This window comes from Mytilus edulis, chromosome 1, assembly GCF_963676685.1.
Source record: "Mytilus edulis chromosome 1, xbMytEdul2.2, whole genome shotgun sequence".
Classification (NCBI taxonomy): domain Eukaryota; kingdom Metazoa; phylum Mollusca; class Bivalvia; order Mytilida; family Mytilidae; genus Mytilus; species Mytilus edulis.
In genome coordinates, this window is record NC_092344.1 from 89,318,439 (window position 1) to 89,338,222 (window position 19,784).

Below are 19,784 nucleotides of genomic sequence, written 5' to 3' on the forward strand. Positions count from 1 at the left end.
ATTATGTATCAATATAATATATACAATCATTTTCATAACAGCGTAGACTTGACCATTTCTTGGTGGGTCACATTAGGTTAACGTTCCTCTGTAACGCCCATGCAGTTGTCGTATCGTACAATATACGTGTTATAGACATTTGTAAACTGTAGGGTCGCCAAAGCTTCAAAACGCCTAGATAAAATAATACGAATACTGATTAGCAGAGGACTTAACCTTGACTTGTGTGTTGATTTAAATGATGAATACATCATCTTTCTTTTTCTTCTCGTGCACCTGCATGCATGTACTTTATTCTTCTATTCTATATAGAATGACATTCAAAACAGTCGTGGCTGTGGCCATTGATTGACACATTAAATTCATCCATTGACTGGGACAATTTAGGTGAACGTTTGTATGTAACGACCACTGCTCACTATGTACTTTTTAAAGACACTTAAATTATGGGGTCACCAAAGGTTCTCAACATCGTAATAAAGTAATTCGAAAAATTAATCAGAAATAACACGATGTTTTGATTTTATATCAATTATATAAATCAAAACATAAAGGTTATTCCTGATTATTTTTTCGAATTATTTTATAATTAAAGGCGTTAAGAAACCTTTGGTAACCCCACAGTTTAAATGTCTATCGTAGGTACCTCATGAGCAGTGGTCGTTACAGACAAATGTTCACGTAAATTGTCCCAGTCAATGGATGAATTTAATGTGTCAATCAATGGCCACAGCCACACTGTTTTGAATTTCATTCTAAAAATATTTAAACTGTTTACAGAATATCAAAGTGTTTATAGCAGTCTATGAATTAGCCATAGATTATTAAATCGATAGACAGAAAATGGTACTAAACTGATTAAAAAGTATTAAAGAAACATAAACATTGTATTCCTGACATACAACTACTTTAAATCTATGTTGAGACAAAGTATTCTGAACAATACCAGGAGCCTGAATATTTTGTTAGAGATTCAGGTTATTTCACTTTTAAATATATTTTAGTGAAACATAAAACCAAATTACGTACTACAGTTATAGAAGCTGTCAGGAAAAAGACTTCAAAAACAGAAAGAATATTAATTACCGGATAAATTGATATTTAGTAATAAAATTGTCCTCCTTTGAGGAAGTTTTCTTATTAAATAATGTGTTATATGAAAGGAGACATAACACTATTATTAAGCTAATGAAGTTATTCTGCATACATCTGATACACAGCATATGTGACTCTTACTTCTGTTACAACTAATGTTGATTTCCCTCGAGGAGGAAGTGTCAATATCAGCCTGGTACATCATTAAACAATTAACTACATGTCCTATGCTCTATCTTGGTATCTCCACAGTCAAATTAAATGACATTTTAACTTGAAATAACGTCCATAACAAGTTAAAATCGATAATGGAAAATGTTACAGATCATAGCACCTCGTTAATCTTACTGTGGCTGATCATCACTCCAAATTTACTCCCAGTTTATTAGCTGGAATAACTGGGTAATCTAGCGGAATATTTGTTTACCCAGATAAACACGTATTTACTAATTATGTTATGATAACTTAAGATAAAACATGGATAAAATGTAGTTTAGCACCCTTTGTAAATACAAATCTAATTAAAGGAGAGAATTAGCACGAGGGAATGTGTTTCCTTTAATTAAAAGAAACAGGGTTTAATATGCATTCTTAGACATACTGTTGCTATTAACTAATGAAATTTAATAAAAATAATAGTATAAATGCCAGTTTTGAAGACTAAAATATCACGGAAACAGATAGTTTCATTTAGGATTTTCCAAACTTTTAATTAGATTAGACTCCGGTATTCTGACAAAATCATCACTTTTCACTGAGATGTTGTGCATTTACCACATTCAAACATTAAAGTTTTGTTTGAGTGAATTCATTGATACCTTTTTGACATTTATTAAATGCATTAATTTCAATGCTTTTTTTGCTAAACTTATACTGAGCTGCAGAACAATGAATTTTTCCAAAAATAACATATGGATGGGATTTTCTGACGTGCACTCTCTTAAATTACAAATCATCAAGATTTAAACATGCAAGAAAAATATAGATAAAATAAATAATTCATTTGTTTAAATATTTCATCACTGTAGTTAATGCCATCATTACACTAGACAACTCTTTTCAGTAAGATCTGTCTTACAGCCGATTTCATTGAGTGTGCAGCCAAAGGTAATATCACTGGTCAGCTTGCTTGTTAGCAGAACCAAGAAGTCATTTAAGGCAGGTATACTACCCTCCTTTCGAAGTAGCCTATTTCTACAGAAAGATAGATTGGTTATCTGTCGGTCTAGTCTACTCTTAAAGAAGGATACTTTACCTAAACTAACAATGACTTCACAGTTCAGCTAACAAGCAAGCTAACCAAAGATATTACCTTTGGCTACACACGCGATGAAATCAGCTGTAATAGTCTACATTTCACGTTGCAGTTAAGTTGTACAGTTTCCCGAAACCCCTTAAAAGATATAAACAATATTTTTGTTAGTCATTTTGTACAATTCTATTTGAGGACTCCGAAAACCTAATTAAACTTATATATAAAAAAAGAAGAAGATGCTGTGTGATTGCCAAGGAGACAGCATTTCACAATAGAACAAATGACACAGAAATTAACAACTATATATGTAGGTCATCGTATGACCATCGACAATGATCAAATTCCATACCGTAAAGTAAGCTATAAAAGGCCCCGAAATGACATATGTAAAACAATTCAAACGAGAAAACAAACGGCCTAATTTATGTAAAAAAAAAATTGAACGAAAAACAAATATGTAACACAGCAACAAACGACACCACTGAATTACAACCTCTTTACTTGGGACAGGCACATACATGCAGAATTAGGCGGGGTTATGTATTTTTAGCGGGATTCAACCATCCACTAACCTGGGACAAGAAAGACGTTACAGACGAACGTTCACCTAATCTGATCCGGTCAATTGATACCTAGACGCGACAAGAAATGGTCTTGTCCACGTTGTTATGAAAAAGATTTTATATATACGTTAACATAGTACTATATCACCTGTCTTTATAACTTTAACATAAATTTTAGATATATTTAACTACTAGCAGAGACATATAATACAATATATGTCTCTGCTACTAGTATTGATTTATCGAAATGAGTGTTATCGCTATTTCTTTCTGCGTGTTTTTGTACGTTACAGTATTAATATAGGTCCCGGTGCTTGTTGCATTTTTCTTATCAGAACCAATTCATAACAGAGATAGATGAAATAGAAGCAATTCAATGCAGTTTATATAGACACACCATAAATTTTTCATGAGGCTTTCTATTTGAAAAAAAACAAGCTGGTGATTGATGGGCTGTCTAAACAGTAAATATCAAGTTTCCAATTACATTTTGTCAATGAGTATAAAAGAATATTTTCAATTTTAACGATTTTTTTCAAATGCTCGTGTTTAATTTTTCTTGAGTTAGTTGCAGTTTCAAACACTCTCAATTTATTGTTGTCTCTGTTCTGTAAAATGTCATGTTCACAACACAATAGATATAGCCGCTTGTCATTACAACCGATAAAGCATTCAAGTAAAGAAGAGAACTTGCCAATAGTCGCATAGCATCAACATACATTCCAAAAACAAATACTAGATAAATCATTTATGAATACGCAGTGTGGCACCGTTAAAGTCCACAATTCCTCTTAAGTCCACAACACCGCTAAAGTCCACAACGAATTGCCGCTAAAGTCCACAACGCAATGCACAATGTATGAAAAGTAAAAGTTTGAAATCTATCAGTGACTGTGTTTTTCGGCTATAGCTATATATATACTTCTCTTGAAATGAATTTTAATGTGCGTATTGTTATGCGTTTACTTTTCTACATTGGCTAGAGGTATAGGGGGAGGGTTGAGATCTCACAAACACGTTTAACCACGCCGCATTTTTGCGCCTGTCCCAAGTCAGGAGCCTCTGGCCTTTGTTAGTCTTGTATTATTTAAATTTTAGTTTCTTGTGTACAATTTGGAAATTAGTATGGCGTTCATTATCACTGGACTAGTATATATTTGTTTAGGGGCCAGCTGAAAGACGCCTCCGGGTGCGGGAATTCTCGCTACATTGAAGACCTGTTGGTGACCTTCTGCTGTTGTTTTTTTCTATGGTCGGGTTGTTGTCTCTTTGGCACATTCCCCATTTCCATTCTCAATTTTAATTTAAGAAATATTTGATAAATCTCATTTAACTTAATAGCCGATTCATTTGATAACAAATTGGAAAAGTGGCATTTGAGCTGTTTTCTACACGAACATGTATAGTAGTCTGTTGTTATTTATGTGTATTATTGTCATTTTGTTTTTTTTTCTTTTGTTTCATATTCTGACATCGGACTCGGACTTCTCTTATACTGAGTTTTACACTAGTGTGGATCTAGCCGTCGATAGCAGCCGGCGTTAATATTCATGAGGCCAGCCTTCAATAATATTCATGAGCCGTCAATAATATTCATGAGATGACTTGCGTTCGAAGAAGTGTTGTTAGAAACTATGAACTATAATTATAATTAAATAACGTTCCTATTTATATTTGATATTACTTCAAATAGGCATGTCAATGGGTGTCTTCTTCGAGGTCCGCGTTTATTGAATCAACTTTGGGTCTTCTTCAAGGTCTGCGTCTTTAAACAACATTGTAAATGTAATAAAAACAATGTAAATGCCTCCATAAATATAAAACAAAGAAATGGTCTTTTAACATTCTGTGATTAGAGAAATAATGTAAACTAAAGCAATAACAAGTTTTAAAAAAATATTATTAAATATAGAACTTAAACGGGACATTACAACAAACAAATAAAGTAAAGAACAGTTCTTATTAACATTTTGTGATAATTAAATCAATGTAAGCTACAATAAATTTAAAAAATTGATTAAATATAGAAATTTAGGAATGACAGAGAATTGATGGTCATTTGTTCGTTGTCTACAAATATAGTCCAATCATGAAACTAAAACATGCAATATTACGACAGTATTTTTTATTTAAACATATCAGAAAAATAGAAACATAGTTAATTGCAGAACTGAAAATAACAGAAAAATAACAACTGTCAATTACTATTTCAATGACATATGATTCTTCAAAATTATGGAGACCAATCTGAGTCATTGTTAACAATTCATATTATTGCCTCTAAAATGGCCCATAGCACTTATGCCCTAGACCCGTACGAGTTAGTCAGGAGAGAATAAGGGGGTACCCTGGTATATCACAAATTCGAAAATGAACTATTGCCGGCTGGCCAAACGAAGAGATTCTCCACGTGGGCAATGGTATCAGACGAAGAGGTACTTATTGCCTTTAAAATGGCCCATAGCACTTATACTCTAGACCCGTACGAGTTTGTCAGTAGAGGGTTCAAAGGGGGATATGGTATCCGGTTTACAACGAATTCTTACTGAACTATTGCCGGCTAGCCAAACTAAGAGATTCTCCACATTGACCATCATACCAGAGGTAGAGGTTGGTATTGCCTCTAACATGGCCCATAGCACTTATGCCTAGACCGGTACGAGTTAGTCAGGAGAGGGTTGAAAGGCGGTATATGGTATCCCGGATACAACGAATTCGAACTGAACTATTGCCGGCTGGCCAAACTAAGAGATTCTCCACATTGACCATTACACCAGAGGTAGAGGTTGGTATTGCCTCCAAAATGGCCCAGTGCACTTATGCCCTAGACCCGTACGAGTAAGTAAGTAAAGGATAAGGGGGTACCCTGGTATATCACAAATTCGAAAATGAACTATTGCCGGCTGGCCAAACGAAGAGATTCTCCACGTGGGCAATGGTACTAGACGAAGAGGTACTTTTTGCCTTTAAAATGGCCCATAGCACCTGTACCCTAGACCCGTACGAGTTTCTCAGTAGAGGGTTAAAAGGGGGGATATTGTATCCGGTTTACAACGAATTCTTACTGAACTATTGCCGGCTGGCCAAACTAAGAGATTCTCCACATCGACCATTATACCAGAGGTAGAAGTTGGTATTGCCTCTAAAATGGCACATTGCACTTATGCCCTAGACCCGTACGAGTTAGTCAGGAGAGGATAAGTGGGTACCCTGGTATATCACAAATCCGAAAATTAACTATTGCCGGCTGGCCAAACGAAGAGATTCTCCACGTGGGCAATGGTATCAGACGAAGAGGTACTTATTGCCTTTAAAATGGCCCATAGCACTTATACCCTAGACCCGTACGAGTTTGTCAGTAGAGGGTTCAAAGGGGGATATGGTATCCGGTTTACAACGAATTCTTACTGAACTATAATTGCCGGCTGGCCAAACTAAGAGATTCTCCACATTGACCATCATACCAGAGGTAGAGGTTGGTATTGCCTCTAACATGGCCCATAGCACTTATGCCCTAGACCCGTACGAGTTAGTCAGGAGAGGATAAGGGGTACCCTGGTATATCACAAATTCTAAAATGAACTATTGCCGGCTGGCCAAACGAAGAGATTCTCCACACGGGCAATGGTACCAGACGAAGAGGAACTTATTGCCTTTAAAATGGCTTATAGCACTTGTACCCTAGACCCGTACGAGTTTGTCAGTAGAGGGTTCAAAGGGGGGAATGGTATCCGGTTTACAACGAATTCTTACTGAACTATTGCCGGCTGGAAAAACTAAGAGATTCTCCACATTGACCATCAAACCAGAGGTAGAGGTTGGTATTGCCTCTAACATGGCCCAAAGCACTTATGCCCTAGACCCGTACGAGTTAGTCAGGAGAGGATAAGGGGTACCCTGGTATATCACAAATTCTAAAATGAACTATTGCCTGCTGGCCAAACGAAGAGATTCTCCACGTGGGCAATGGTACCAGACAAAGAGGTACTTATTGCCTTTAAAATGGCCCATAGCACTTGTACCCTAGACCTGTACGAGTTTGTCAGTAGAGGGTTAAAAGGGGGGATACGGTATCCGGTTTACAACGAAATCTTACTGAACTATTGCCGGCTGGCCAAACTAAGAGATTCTCCACATCGACCATCATACCAGAGGTAGAGGTTGGTATTGCCTCTAAAATGGCCCATAGCACTTATGCCCTAGACCCGTACGAGATAGTATGAAAAGGATAAGGGGTACCCTGGTATATCACAAATTCGAAAATGAACTATTGCCGGCTGGCCAAACGAAGAGATTCTCCACGTGGGCAATGGTACCAGACGAAGAGGTACTTTTTGCCTTTAAAATGGCCCATAGCACCTGTACCCTAGACCCGTACGAGTTTGTCAGTAGAGGGTTAAAAGGGGGGATATTGTATCCGGTTTACAACGAATTCTTACTGAACTATTGCCGGCTGGCCAAACTAAGAGATTCTCCACATCGACCATTATACAAGAGGTAGAAGTTGGTATTGCCTCTAAAATGGCACATTGCACTTATGCCCTAGACCCGTACGAGTTAGTCAGGAGAGGATAAGTGGGTACCCTGGTATATCACAAATCCGAAAATGAACTATTGCCGGCTGGCCAAACGAAGAGATTCTCCACGTGGGCAATGGTATCAGACGAAGAGGTACTTATTGCCTTTAAAATGGCCCATATCACTTATACCCTAGACCCGTACGAGTTTGTCAGTAGAGGGTTCAAAGGGGGATATGGTATCCGGTTTACAACGAATTCTTACTGAACTATTGCCGGCTGGCCAAACTAAGAGATTCTCCACATTGACCATCATACCAGAGATAGAGGTTGGTATTGCCTCTAACATGGCCCATAGCACTTATGCCCTAGACCCGTACGAGTTAGTCAGGAGAGAATAAGGGGTACCCTTGTATATCACAAATTCTAAAATGAACTATTGCCGGCTGGCCAAACGAAGAGATTCTCCACACGGGCAATGGTACCAGACGAAGAGGAACTTATTGCCTTTAAAATGGCCTATAGCACTTGTACCCTAGACCCGTACGAGTTTGTCAGTAGAGGGTTCAAAGGGGGGAATGGTATCCGGTTTACAACGAATTCTTACTGAACTATTGCCGGCTGGAAAAACTAAGAGATTCTCCACATTGACCATCATACCAGAGGTAGAGGTTGGTATTGCCTCTAACATGGCCCAAAGCACTTATGCCCTAGACCCGTACGAGTTAGTCAGGAGAGGATAAGGGGTACCATGGTATATCACAAATTCTAAAATGAACTATTGCCGGCTGTCCAAACGAAGAGATTCTCCACGTGGGCAATGGTACCAGACAAAGAGGTACTTATTGCCTTTAAAATGGCCCATGGTACCAGACAAAGAGGTACTTATTGCCTTTAAAATGGCCCATAGCACTTGTACCCTAGACCCGTACGAGTTTGTCAGTAGAGGGTTAAAAGGGGGGATATGGTATCCGGTTTACAACAAATTCTTACTGAACTATTGCCGGCTGGCCAAACTAAGAGATTCTCCACATCGACCATCATACCAGAGGTAGAGGTTGGTATTGCCTCTAAAATGGCCCATAGCACTTATGCCCTAGACCCGTACGAGATAGTATGAAAAGGATAAGGGGGTACCCTGGTATATCACAAATTCGAAAATGAACTATTGCCGGCTGGCCAAACGAAGAGATTCTCCACGTGGGCAATGGTACCAGACGAAGAGGTATTTTTTGCCTTTAAAATGGCCCATAGCACCTGTACCCTAGACCCGTACGAGTTTGTCAGTAGAGGGTTAAAAGGGGGGATATTGTATCCGGTTTACAACGAATTCTTACTGAACTATTGCCGGCTGGCCAAACTTAGAGATTCTCCACATCGACCATTATACCAGAGGTAGAAGTTGGTATTGCCTCTAAAATGGCCCATTGCACTTATGCCCTAGACCCGTACGAGTTAGTCAGGAGAGGATAAGTGGGTACCCTGGTATATCACAAATCCGAAAATGAACTATTGCCGGCTGGCCAAACGAAGAGATTCTCCACATGGGCAATGGTACCAGACGAAGAGGTACTTATTGCCTTTAAAATGGCCCATAGCACTTATACCCTAGACCCGTACGAATTTGTCAGAAGAGTGTTCAAAGGGGGGATATGGTATCCCGGATACAACGAATTCGAACTGAACTATTGACGGCTGGCCAAACTAAGAGATTCTCCACATCGACCATTATACCAGAGGTAGAGGTTGGTATTGCCTCTAAAATGGCCCATAGCACTTGTGCCCTAGTCCCGTACGAGTTAGTCAGGAGAGGATAAGGGGGTACCCTGGTATATCAAAAATTAGAAAATGAACTATTGCCGGCTGGCCAAACGAAGAGCTTCTCCACATGGGCAATGATACCAGAGGAACGGGTACTTATTGCCTTTAAAATGGCCCATAGTACTTATACCCTAGACCCGTACGAGTTTGTCAGTAGAGGGTTGAAAGGGGGTATATGGTAACCCGGATACAACGAATTCGAACTGAACTATTGCCGGCTGGCCAAACTAAGAGATTCTCCACATCGACCATTATACCAGAGGTAGAGGATGGTATTGCCTCTAAAATGGCCCATAGCACTTATGCCCTAGACCCGTACGAGTTAGTCAGTAAAGGATTAGGGGGGTACCCAGGTATATCACAAATTCTAAAATGAACTATTGCCGGGTGGCCAAACGAAGAGATTCTCCATGTGGACAATGATACCAGAGGAAGAGGTACTTATTACCTTTAAAATGGCCCATAGCACTTGTACCCTAGACCCGTACGAGTTTATCAGTAGAGGGTTAAAAGAGGTGATATGGTATCCGGTTAACAACGAATTCTTACTGAACTATTGCCGGCTGGCCAAACTAAGAGATTCTCCACATCGACCATCATACCAGAGGTAGAGGTTGGTATTGCCTCTAAAATGGCCCATAGCACTTATGCCCTAGACCCGTACGAGTTAGTCAGGAGAGGATAAGGGGGTACCCTGGTATATCACAAATTCTAAAATGAACTATTGTCGGCTGGCCAAACTAAGAGATTCTCCACATCGACCATTATACCAGAGGTAGAGGTTGGTATTGCCTCTAAAATGGCCCGTAGCACTTATGCCCTAGACCCGTACGAGTTAGTATGAAAAGGATAAGGGGGTACCCTGGTATATCACAAATTCGAAAATGAACTATTGCCGGCTGGCCTAACGAAGAGATTCTCCACGTGGACAATGATACCAGAGGAAGAGGTACTTATTACCTTTAAAATGGCCTATAGCACTTGTACCCTAGACCCGTACGAATTTGTCAGTAGAGGGTCCAAAGGGGGGATATGGTATCCGGTTTACAACGAAATCTTACTGAAGTATTGCCGGCTGGCCAAACTAAGAGATTCTCCACATCGACCATCATACCAGAGGTAGAGGTTGGTATTGCCTCTAAAATTGCCCATAGCACTTATGCCCTAGAACCGTACGAGTTAGTCAGGAGAGGATAAGTGGGTACCCTGGTATATCACAAATCCGAAAATGAACTATGGCTGGCTGGCCAAACGAAGAAATTCCCCACGTGGACAATTGTACCAGACAAAGAGGTACTTATTGCCATTAAAATGACCCATAGCACTTATACCCTAGACCCGTACGAGTTTGTCAGTAGAGGGTTGAAAGGGGGTATATGGTATCCCGGATACAACGAATTCGAACTGAACTATTGCCAGCTGGCCAAACTAAGAGATTCTCCACATCGACCATTATACCAGAGGTAGAGGATGGTATTGCCTCTAAAATGGCCCATAGCACTTATGCCCTAGACCCGTACGAGTTAGTCAGAAAAGGATTAGGGGGGTACCCTGGTATATCACAAATTCTAAAATGAACTATTGCCGGGTGGCCAAACGAAGAGATTCTCCACGTGGACAATGATACCAGAGGAAGAGGTACTTATTACCTTTAAAATGGCCCATAGCACTTGTACCCTAGACCCGTACGAGTTTGTCAGTAGAGGGTTAAAAGAGGTGATATGGTATCCGGTTAACAACGAATTCTTACTGAACTATTGCCGGTTGGCCAAACTAAGAGATTCTCCACATCGACCATCATACCTGAGGTAGAGGTTGGTATTTATCGTAAAGTGGTTTTACTAAAACTGCATGTAATATAACAAAGACGTCTAAACTGTATGAATTTGTATTGATGACTGAAGTACAAGATAACGTCATAAGTAAACAACGTTGGATATACAATAATGCCGCGTTACGCTAACGTTCTCTTCTGTGCGTGATTTCCAACATTCTCCGGCCCACGAAAAGTGAAAATTTAAAACTTGGTTAAATAATTAAAGTCTCTCTGTTAACAACATGAAATAAAAATTAACCTTAAAGTCCATCATTAAAATTAAATCGTCTAACCACAGTTTGTTATAGTACGGTGTCATTTATTTCACGTTCTTTTTTCTTGTAAGTTTCTCCCTGTAATCCAATTTCTGATATAAGTTGAGCTGTTTGAACTGAGATTTTGATTTTCCCATTCCTTGTAAATCCTCGTAAAAGCGTTTGTTTTTGTTACTTTCTCTTGTCCACATTAAAGCTGATTTGTCTGTTTCATTTACTTTCAACGGATCAGTGGTTCTTTGTTTTGTCCTTGAAGTGTCCACAATTGTAGAAATATGTTCAATGTTAATAGTATTCCTCTCTGTTTCATCATCGGTAGTGTGCGTCTCTTCTGTTTCTCCTAAATTTGTAGTACGAAAGTGTGTTTCGTTGATTGAATTGGTTCTTTTGAGTGGTCCTGAGAGAAGGTATCCTAGTTTGGACTTTACAGCTGTTGGTCCCTCGCCCCTAATGATATCATCCTCGACAATATCCCAGTATTGGTCAGCTCCAACAAGCAGTCCAATGTCAAATGATGTATCCTCAGTTACGGCGTGTGCTAATTTTACGTTTTGCAAATACGGCAACTGTTTTGCAGTTTCAATGTTAGTCTTAAATGGTGCGGCGATTTTAGGTACAATCAAAACATCGACTGGTATTTCTTGGCCAGAGATAGTTTGTATCTTCACTGTTGTTGTGTTTAGCTGTTCAATAGAGTTGTTCTCATTATCGTCTCCAAATTTAGATAGCGTAATTGCTTCACTTCCTGTGGTTTTTAACTCCAATTTCTCTGCTAAATGTCTTGTGATAAATGACCTTGTGGCGCCTTCGTCAAAAAGAATTTTTGCTTCAATCGGTTGTTCTTTGTAGCTTAGTGGTGCTATTGCGGTCTTTAATACAACATTTGGGCGATCACAATTTAAAGATGAATATAAAACAGAAGTCTCCGATTCCTCCGCGTTGTGTTTTTGTACTGTACTTGTACTACTTGTACTTGTAGTTTCTTTATTGCATAGGCTTGTGTGGTGACGTCTATCACACTTCTTGCAGTTAGATTTTGATTTGCAATCTACTACGCAGTGTCGCGCTAAGCAATTATAGCACAATCTATCTTCTTTTACAATTTTCATGCGGTCGTTGTGGTCTGTAAATTTGGTACATTCAGACGAAAAGTGTGATTCCTTGCAGTATGCGCAGCTGACTTGATAAGATTTCTGTGGTGAATTAGTCTTTGGCCAGTTTTCTCGAGATTTTGTGTTTGTGTAGAAGGTAGCTGTAGCGCTCGGACTTTCAAATGATTCTGTACTGTTACCAGACTCTAAAATTGTCAGTTCCTTAAAAATAGATCTCCTAAGATCACCAAGATACCAATCTGTTGAACCGTGCTCACGTGTTAAGTTTTTGCGTATTTCACTGGGCATTTTGTTGAGTATGACTGGTACTAATAACGAGCCGTATGAGTCTTGAACTTGTCCGAGAGATTCAAGGCCACGTATGTATGTTTCTGTCCTGTCGTAGTAGCTTCTAAGGTGCGTAAGCGTATTCTTTGGTGCGGGTATGTCTAGTAGTGCTTGCATGTACGATTGAATGATCTTATGTTTTTGTCCGAATCTTTCATGTATGAGTTCAATAGTTTTGTTGTAGTTTGTGTGCGTAAGAGCAAATCCGGCAATTGTGTATGATGCTTCTCCCTCTAGTAACGACTTTAGGTAATTAAACTTTTGAACGTCGGTTAGAGTGTTGTTGTTGTGAATTGCGGAATCAAAAGAATCCCAAAAGGATTGCCATTCTAGTACGTTTCCATCAAATGTAGGTAAATTCAATTTCGGTAGTTTGTGGAAGTTGCTGCTATTGACGCTTGAATTTGAACGTAAAGACGTGAAATTTAGGCCAGTATTTTGTGAGTCATCTCTTATGTTATATACGGGGCCAACATTGTGAATGAGTTGCAGTGTCTCATTGTGCGGCGAAAAACTTCTAGCTGCTGCATTTAAATTTGATGTTTGAGCTTGAATAAATTTACGAATTTTGCGTATTTTCGTCTCTAAATTAAATTTATACTCATCTGTGTCAAGTATCTCTTGTTCTATATCCTCCTCTTGTACACTATCTAAAATGTTCTTATCCAAATCCTTCAGAATATCTTGCTTTTCCTTTAATGTATCCAAAATTGTTTCCAACTCGTCCTCTTCCGGTTTTTCTTCTGTTTCACTTCTCTCCTCAAATCTTCTTAAAATCCTAGAAACTGCGCTTCTGTGTCCCGCTCGTATAGATTTCAGCTTTGAAGTCATCTTCTTCTGGTCACGGTACCAATATCGTAAAGTGGTTTTACTAAAACTGCATGTAATATAACAAAGACGTCTAAACTGTATGAATTTGTATTGATGACTGAAGTACAAGATAACGTCATAAGTAAACAGCGTTGGATATACAATAATGCCGCGTTACGCTAACGTTCTCTTCTGTGCGTGATTTCCAACAGTATTGCCTCTAAAATGGCCCATAGCACTTATGCCCTAGACCCGTACGAGTTAATCAGGAGAGGATAAGGGGGTACCCTGGTATATCACAAATTCTAAAATGAACTATTGCCAGCTGGCCAAATGAAGAGATTCTCCACGTGGACAATGATACCAGAGGAAGAGGTACTTATTACCTTTAATATGGCCTATAGCACTTGTAACCTAGACCCGTACGAGTTTGTCAGTAGAGGATCCAATGGGGGGATATGGTATCCGGTTTACAACGAATTCTTACTGAAGTATTGCCGGCTGGCCAAACTAAGAGATTCTCCACATCGACCATCATACCAGAGGTAGAGGTTGGTATTGCCTCTAAAATGGCCCATAGCACTTATGCCCTAGACCCGTACGAGTTAGTCAGGAGAGGATAAGTGGGTACCCTGGTATATCACAAATCCGAAAATGAACTATTGCCGGCTGGCCAAACGAAGAGATTTCCCACGTGTGCAATGGTACTAGACGAAGAGGTACTTATTGCCTTTAAAATGGCCCATAGCGCTTATACCCTAGACCCGTACGAGTTTGTCAGTAGAGGGTTCAAAAGGGGGATATGGTATCCCGGATACAACAAATTGGAACTGAACTATTGCCGGCTGGCCAAACTAAGAGATTCTCCACATCGACCATTATACCAGAGGTAAAGGTTGGTATTGCCTCTAAAATGGCCCATAGCACTTGTGCCCTAGACCCGTACGAGTTAGTCAGAAAAAGATAAGGGGGTACCCTGGTATATCACAAATTCTAAAATGAACTATTGCCGGCTGGCCAAACGAAGAGATTCTCCACATGGGCAATGGTACCAGACGAAGAGGTACTTATTGCCTTTAAAATGGCCCAGAGCCCTTATACCCTAGACCCGTACGAGTTTGTCAGTAGAGGGTTCAAAGGGGGGATATGGTATCCCGGATACAACGAATTCGAACTGAACTATTGCCGGCTGGCCAAACGAAGAGATTCTCCACGTGGGCAATGATACCAGAGGAAGAGGTACTTATTGTCTTTAAAATGGCCCACAGCACTTATACCCTAGACCCGTACGAGTTTGTCAGTAGAGGGTTAAAAGGGGGGATATGGTATCCCGGAATGCAACGAATTCGAACTGAACTATTGCCGGCTGGCAAAACTAAGAGATTCCCCACATCTACCATTATACCAGAGGTAGAGGTTGGTATTGCCTCTAAAATGGTCCATAGCACTTATGCCCTAGACCCGTAGGAGTTTGTCAGGAAAGGATAAGGGGGGTTCCCTGGTAAATCAAGAATTCAAAAATGAACTATTGCCGGCTGGCCAAACGAAGAGATTCTCCACGTGGGCAATGATACCAGAGGAAGAGGTACTTATTGCTTTTCAAATGGCCCATAGCACTTATACCCTAGACCCGTACGAGTTTGTCAGTAGAGGGTTCAAAGGGGGGATATGGAATCCAAGATACAACGAATTCGAACTGAACTATTGCCGGCTGGCAAAACTAAGAGATTCTCCACACCGACCATTATACCAGAGGTAGAGGTTGGTATTGCCTCTAAAATGGCCCATAGCACTTATGCCCTAGAGCCGTATGAGTTTGTCAGGTAAGGATAAGGGGGGTTCCCTGGTATATCTCAAATTCGAAAATGAACTATTGCCGGCTGGCCAAACTAAGAGATTCTCCACGTGGGCAATGATACCAGAGGAAGAGGTACTTATTGCCTTTAAAATGGCTCACTGCACTTATACCCTAGACCCGTACGAGTTTCTCAGTAGAGGGTTAGAAGGGAGAATATGGTATCCCGGTATAAAAAGAATTCGAACTGAACTATTGCCGGCTGGCCAAACTAAGAAATTCTCCACATCGACCATTATACCAGAGTTAGAAATTGGTATTGCCTCTCAAATGGCCCATAGTACTTATGCCCTACACCCGTACGAGTTAGTCAGGAAAGGATAAGATGGGTGGGTACCCTGTTATATTACAAATTCGAAAATGAACTTTTGCCGGCTGGCCAAACGAAGAGATTCTCCACGTGGGCAGTGATACCAGAGGAAGAAGTGCTTATTGCCTTTAAAATGGCCCATAGCACTTATACCCTACACCCGTACGAGTTTATCAGTAGAGGGTTAAAAGGGGGGATATGGTATCCCGGTATACAACGAATTCGAACTGAACTATTGCCGGCTGGACAAACTAAGAGATTCTCCACGTGGGCAATCAAACCAGAGAAAGAGGAACTTATTGCCTTTAAAATGACCCACAGCACTTATACCCTAAACCCCTACGAGTTTGTCAGCAGAGGGTTAAAAGGGAGATATGGTATCCTGGTTTACAACGAAGTCGAACTGAACTATTGCCGGCTGGCCAAACTAAGAGATTCTCCACATAGGCCATTATATCAAAGGTAGAGGTACTTATTGCCTTTAAAATGGTCTATAGCACTTATACCCTAGACCCGTACGATTTTGTCAGCAGAGGGTTAAAAGGGGGATATGGTATCCTGGTTTACAACGGAGTCGAACTGAACTATTGCCGGCTGGCCAAACTAAGAGATTCTCTACATCGGCCATTATACCAGAGGTATAGGTAGATATTGCCTCTAAAATGGCTCAGATCACTTATACCCTAGACCCGTACGAGTTAGTCAGGAAAGGGTAAGGTGGGTACCCTGGTATATCACAAATTCGAAATGAAATATTGTCGGCTGGAGAAACTAAGAGATTCTCCACGTGGCAATCATACTAGAGGTAGAGGTACTTATTGCTTCTGAAATGGACATAGCACTTATGCCCTACACCCGTACGAGTTAGTCAGGAAAGGATAAAGGGGGTACCCTGGTATATCACAAATTCGAAAATGAACTATTGCCGGCTGGCCAAACGAAGAGATTCTCCACGTGGGCAATGATACCAGAGGTAGAGGTACTTATTGCCTTTAAAATGGTCTATAGCACTTATACCCTAGACCCGTACGATTTTGTCAGCAGAGGGTTAAAAGGGGGATATGGTATCCTAGTTTACAACGAATTCGAACTGAACTATTGCCGGCTGGCCAAACTAAGAAATTCTCCACACCGACCATTATACCAGAGGTAGAGGTTGGTATTGCCTCTAAAATGGCCCATAGCAATTATGCCCTAGAGCCGTACGAGTTAGTCAGAAAAGGATAAGGGGGGGGGGAGGGGGTACCCTGGTATATCACAAATTCGAAAATGAACTATTGCCGGCTGGCCAAACTAAGAGATTCTCCACGTGGGCAATGATACCAGAGGAAGAGGTACTTATTGCCTTTAAAATGGCTCACAGTACTTGTACCCTAGACCCGTACGAGTTTATCAGTAGAGGGTTAAAAGGGGGGATATGGTATCCCGGTATATAACGAATTCGAACTGAACTATTGCCGGCTGGACAAACTAAGAAATTCTCCACATCGACCATTATACCAGAGGTAGAAATTGGTATTGCCTCTCAAATGGCCCATAGTACTTATGCCCTACACCCGTACGAGTTAGTCAGGAAAGGATAAGATCGGTGGGTACCCTGGTATATTACAAATTCGAAAATGAACTATTGCCGGCTGGCCAAACGAAGAGATTCTCCACGTGGGCAATGATACCAGAGGAAGAAGTACTTATTGCCTTTAAAATGGCCCATAGCACTTATACCCTACACCCGTACGAGTTTATCAGTAGAGGGTTAAAAGGGGGGATATGGTATCCCGGTATATAACGAATTCGAACTGAACTATTGCCGGCTGGACAAACTTAGAGATTCTCCACGTGGGCAATCAAACCAGAGGTAGAGGTACTTATTGTCTTTAAAATGACCCACAGCACTTATACCCTAGACCCGTACGAGTTTGTCAGCAGAGTGTTACAAGGGGGATATGGTATCCTGGTTTACAACGAAGTCGAACTGAACTATTGCCGGCTGGCCAAACTAAGAGATTCTCCACATCGGCCATTATACCAAAGGCAGAGGTACTTATTGCCTTTAAAATGGTCGATAGAACTTATACCCTAGACCCGTACGATTTTGTCAGCAGAGGGTTAAAAGGGGAATATGGTATCCTGGTTTACAACGGAGTCGAACTGAACTATTGCCGGCTGGCCAAACTAAGAGATTCTCTACATCGGCCATTATACCAGAGTAAGAGGTGGATATGCCTCTAAAATGATCTAAAGCACTTATACCCTAGACCCGTACGAGTTAGTCAGGAAAGGGTAAGGTGGGTACCCTGGTATATCACAAATTCGAAATGAACTATTGCCGCCTTGACAAACTAAGAGATTCTCCACGTGGGCAATCATATCAGAGGTAGAGGTACTTATTGCCTTTAAAATGACCCATAGCACTTATACCCTAGACCCGTACGAGTTAGTCAGGAAAGGGTAAGTTGGGTACCCTGGTATTTCACAAATTCGAAATGAACTGTTGCCGGCTGGACAAACTAAGAGATTCTCCACGTGGGCAATCATACTATAGGTATAGGTACTTATTGACTTTAAAACAACCCATAGCACCGATACCCTAGACCCGTACGATTTTGTCAGCAGAGGGTTAAAAGGGGGATATGGTATCCTTGTTTACAACGAAGTCAAACTGAACTATTGCCGGCTGGCCAAACTAAGAGATTGTCCACATCGGCCATTATACCAGAGGTAGAGGTAGGTATTGCATCTAAAATGGGCCATAGCACTTATCCCCTAGACCCGTACGAGTTAGTTAGGAAAAGGTAAGGTGGGTACTCTGGTATATCACAAATTCGAAATAAACTATTGACGACTGGACAAACTAAGAGATTATCCACGTTGGCAATGATACCGGAGGTAGAGGTACTTATTGCCTTTAAAATGGTCTATAGCACTTATACCCTAGTCCCGTGCGAGTTTGTCAGGATAGGGTTAAAAGGGGAATATGGTTTCCTGGTTTACAACGATATCGAACTGAACTATTGCCGGTTAGCCAAACTAAGAGATTCTCCGCATCAACCATTATACCAGAGGTAGAGGTTGATATTGGCTCTATAATGGCCTATAGCACTTATGCCCTAGACCCGTACGAGTTTGTCTGGAAAGGGTTAAAAGGGGGAGGTGGTAGCTCTGTTTACAACGAAGTCGACATTAACTATTGCCGTCTGACTAAACTAAGAGATTCTCCATGTAGGTCATTATACCAGAGGTAGAGGTGGGAATTGACTCTGAAATGGCCTATAGCACTTATGACCCAGACCCGTACGAATTGTCTGCAAAGGGTAAAAAGGGGGAGGCGGTAGCTCTGTTTACAACGAAGTCGTCATAAACTTTTGCCGGCTAACTAAACTAAGAGATTCTCCACGTAGGCCATTATACCAGAGGTAGAGGTGGGCATTGACTATAAAATGGCATATTGCACTTATGCCCTAGACCCGTACGAGTTAGTCATCAAAGAGAAAGGGGTGTACCCTGGTATATCACTAAGTCGAATTGAACTATTGCCGACTGGCAAAACTAAAAGATACAAACCTTTTTTATGTACTACTTTTGGATATATTATATAGATTAGATGTGTTTAAAAACCCTACTTCCGGTAGAATCCAATATGGCGGACATTGACTAAAATAAGCTTATTTTTAAGGGAGGGTGATTGAAATGTGTTTTAACGTATTGTTACTATCATTTAATTGTGCAGGAACCTTTCTTTGATGCTTCTAAGGGATACAATGTATAAGACATATGTCTTAAAAACCCTTTCTTCCGGTAATATTCAAAATGGCGGACATAAATATTACATTTTTATTTTGATATTTAACTTCTTTTCAAAATGTGAAGACAGTGGTTTTTTTTTGTGGTGGTCATTAACTTTATGCTTTAATTTATCCTCTAAACCACTAATCATATTCTGTAGTTGATATTTGAATACAAAGTTAACACTTTCGGTAAAATTACCAATATGGCGTATAGGTCAAGGATGAGTCCTCAATCTATATCTT

The 19,784-nt window shown here is 40.3% G+C and overlaps 1 protein-coding gene across 1 annotated transcript; it reads right to left on the reverse strand.

Annotated features, from left to right (window-relative positions):
* Positions 1-11,386: 11,386 nt before the first annotated feature.
* On the reverse strand, positions 11,387-13,612 carry LOC139489553 (uncharacterized). The gene has a single exon (XM_071276143.1). It carries the CDS (start codon positions 13,610-13,612, stop codon positions 11,387-11,389), a length of 2,226 nt encoding a protein of 741 aa, XP_071132244.1.
* Between the last annotated feature and the right edge of the window lie 6,172 nt (positions 13,613-19,784).

What these genes read in the sequence shown, in the direction of transcription:
- LOC139489553 (XM_071276143.1), bottom strand. Translation starts at nt 13,612, where the DNA reads ATGACTTCAAAGCTGAAATCTATACGAGCGGGACACAGAAGCGCAGTT.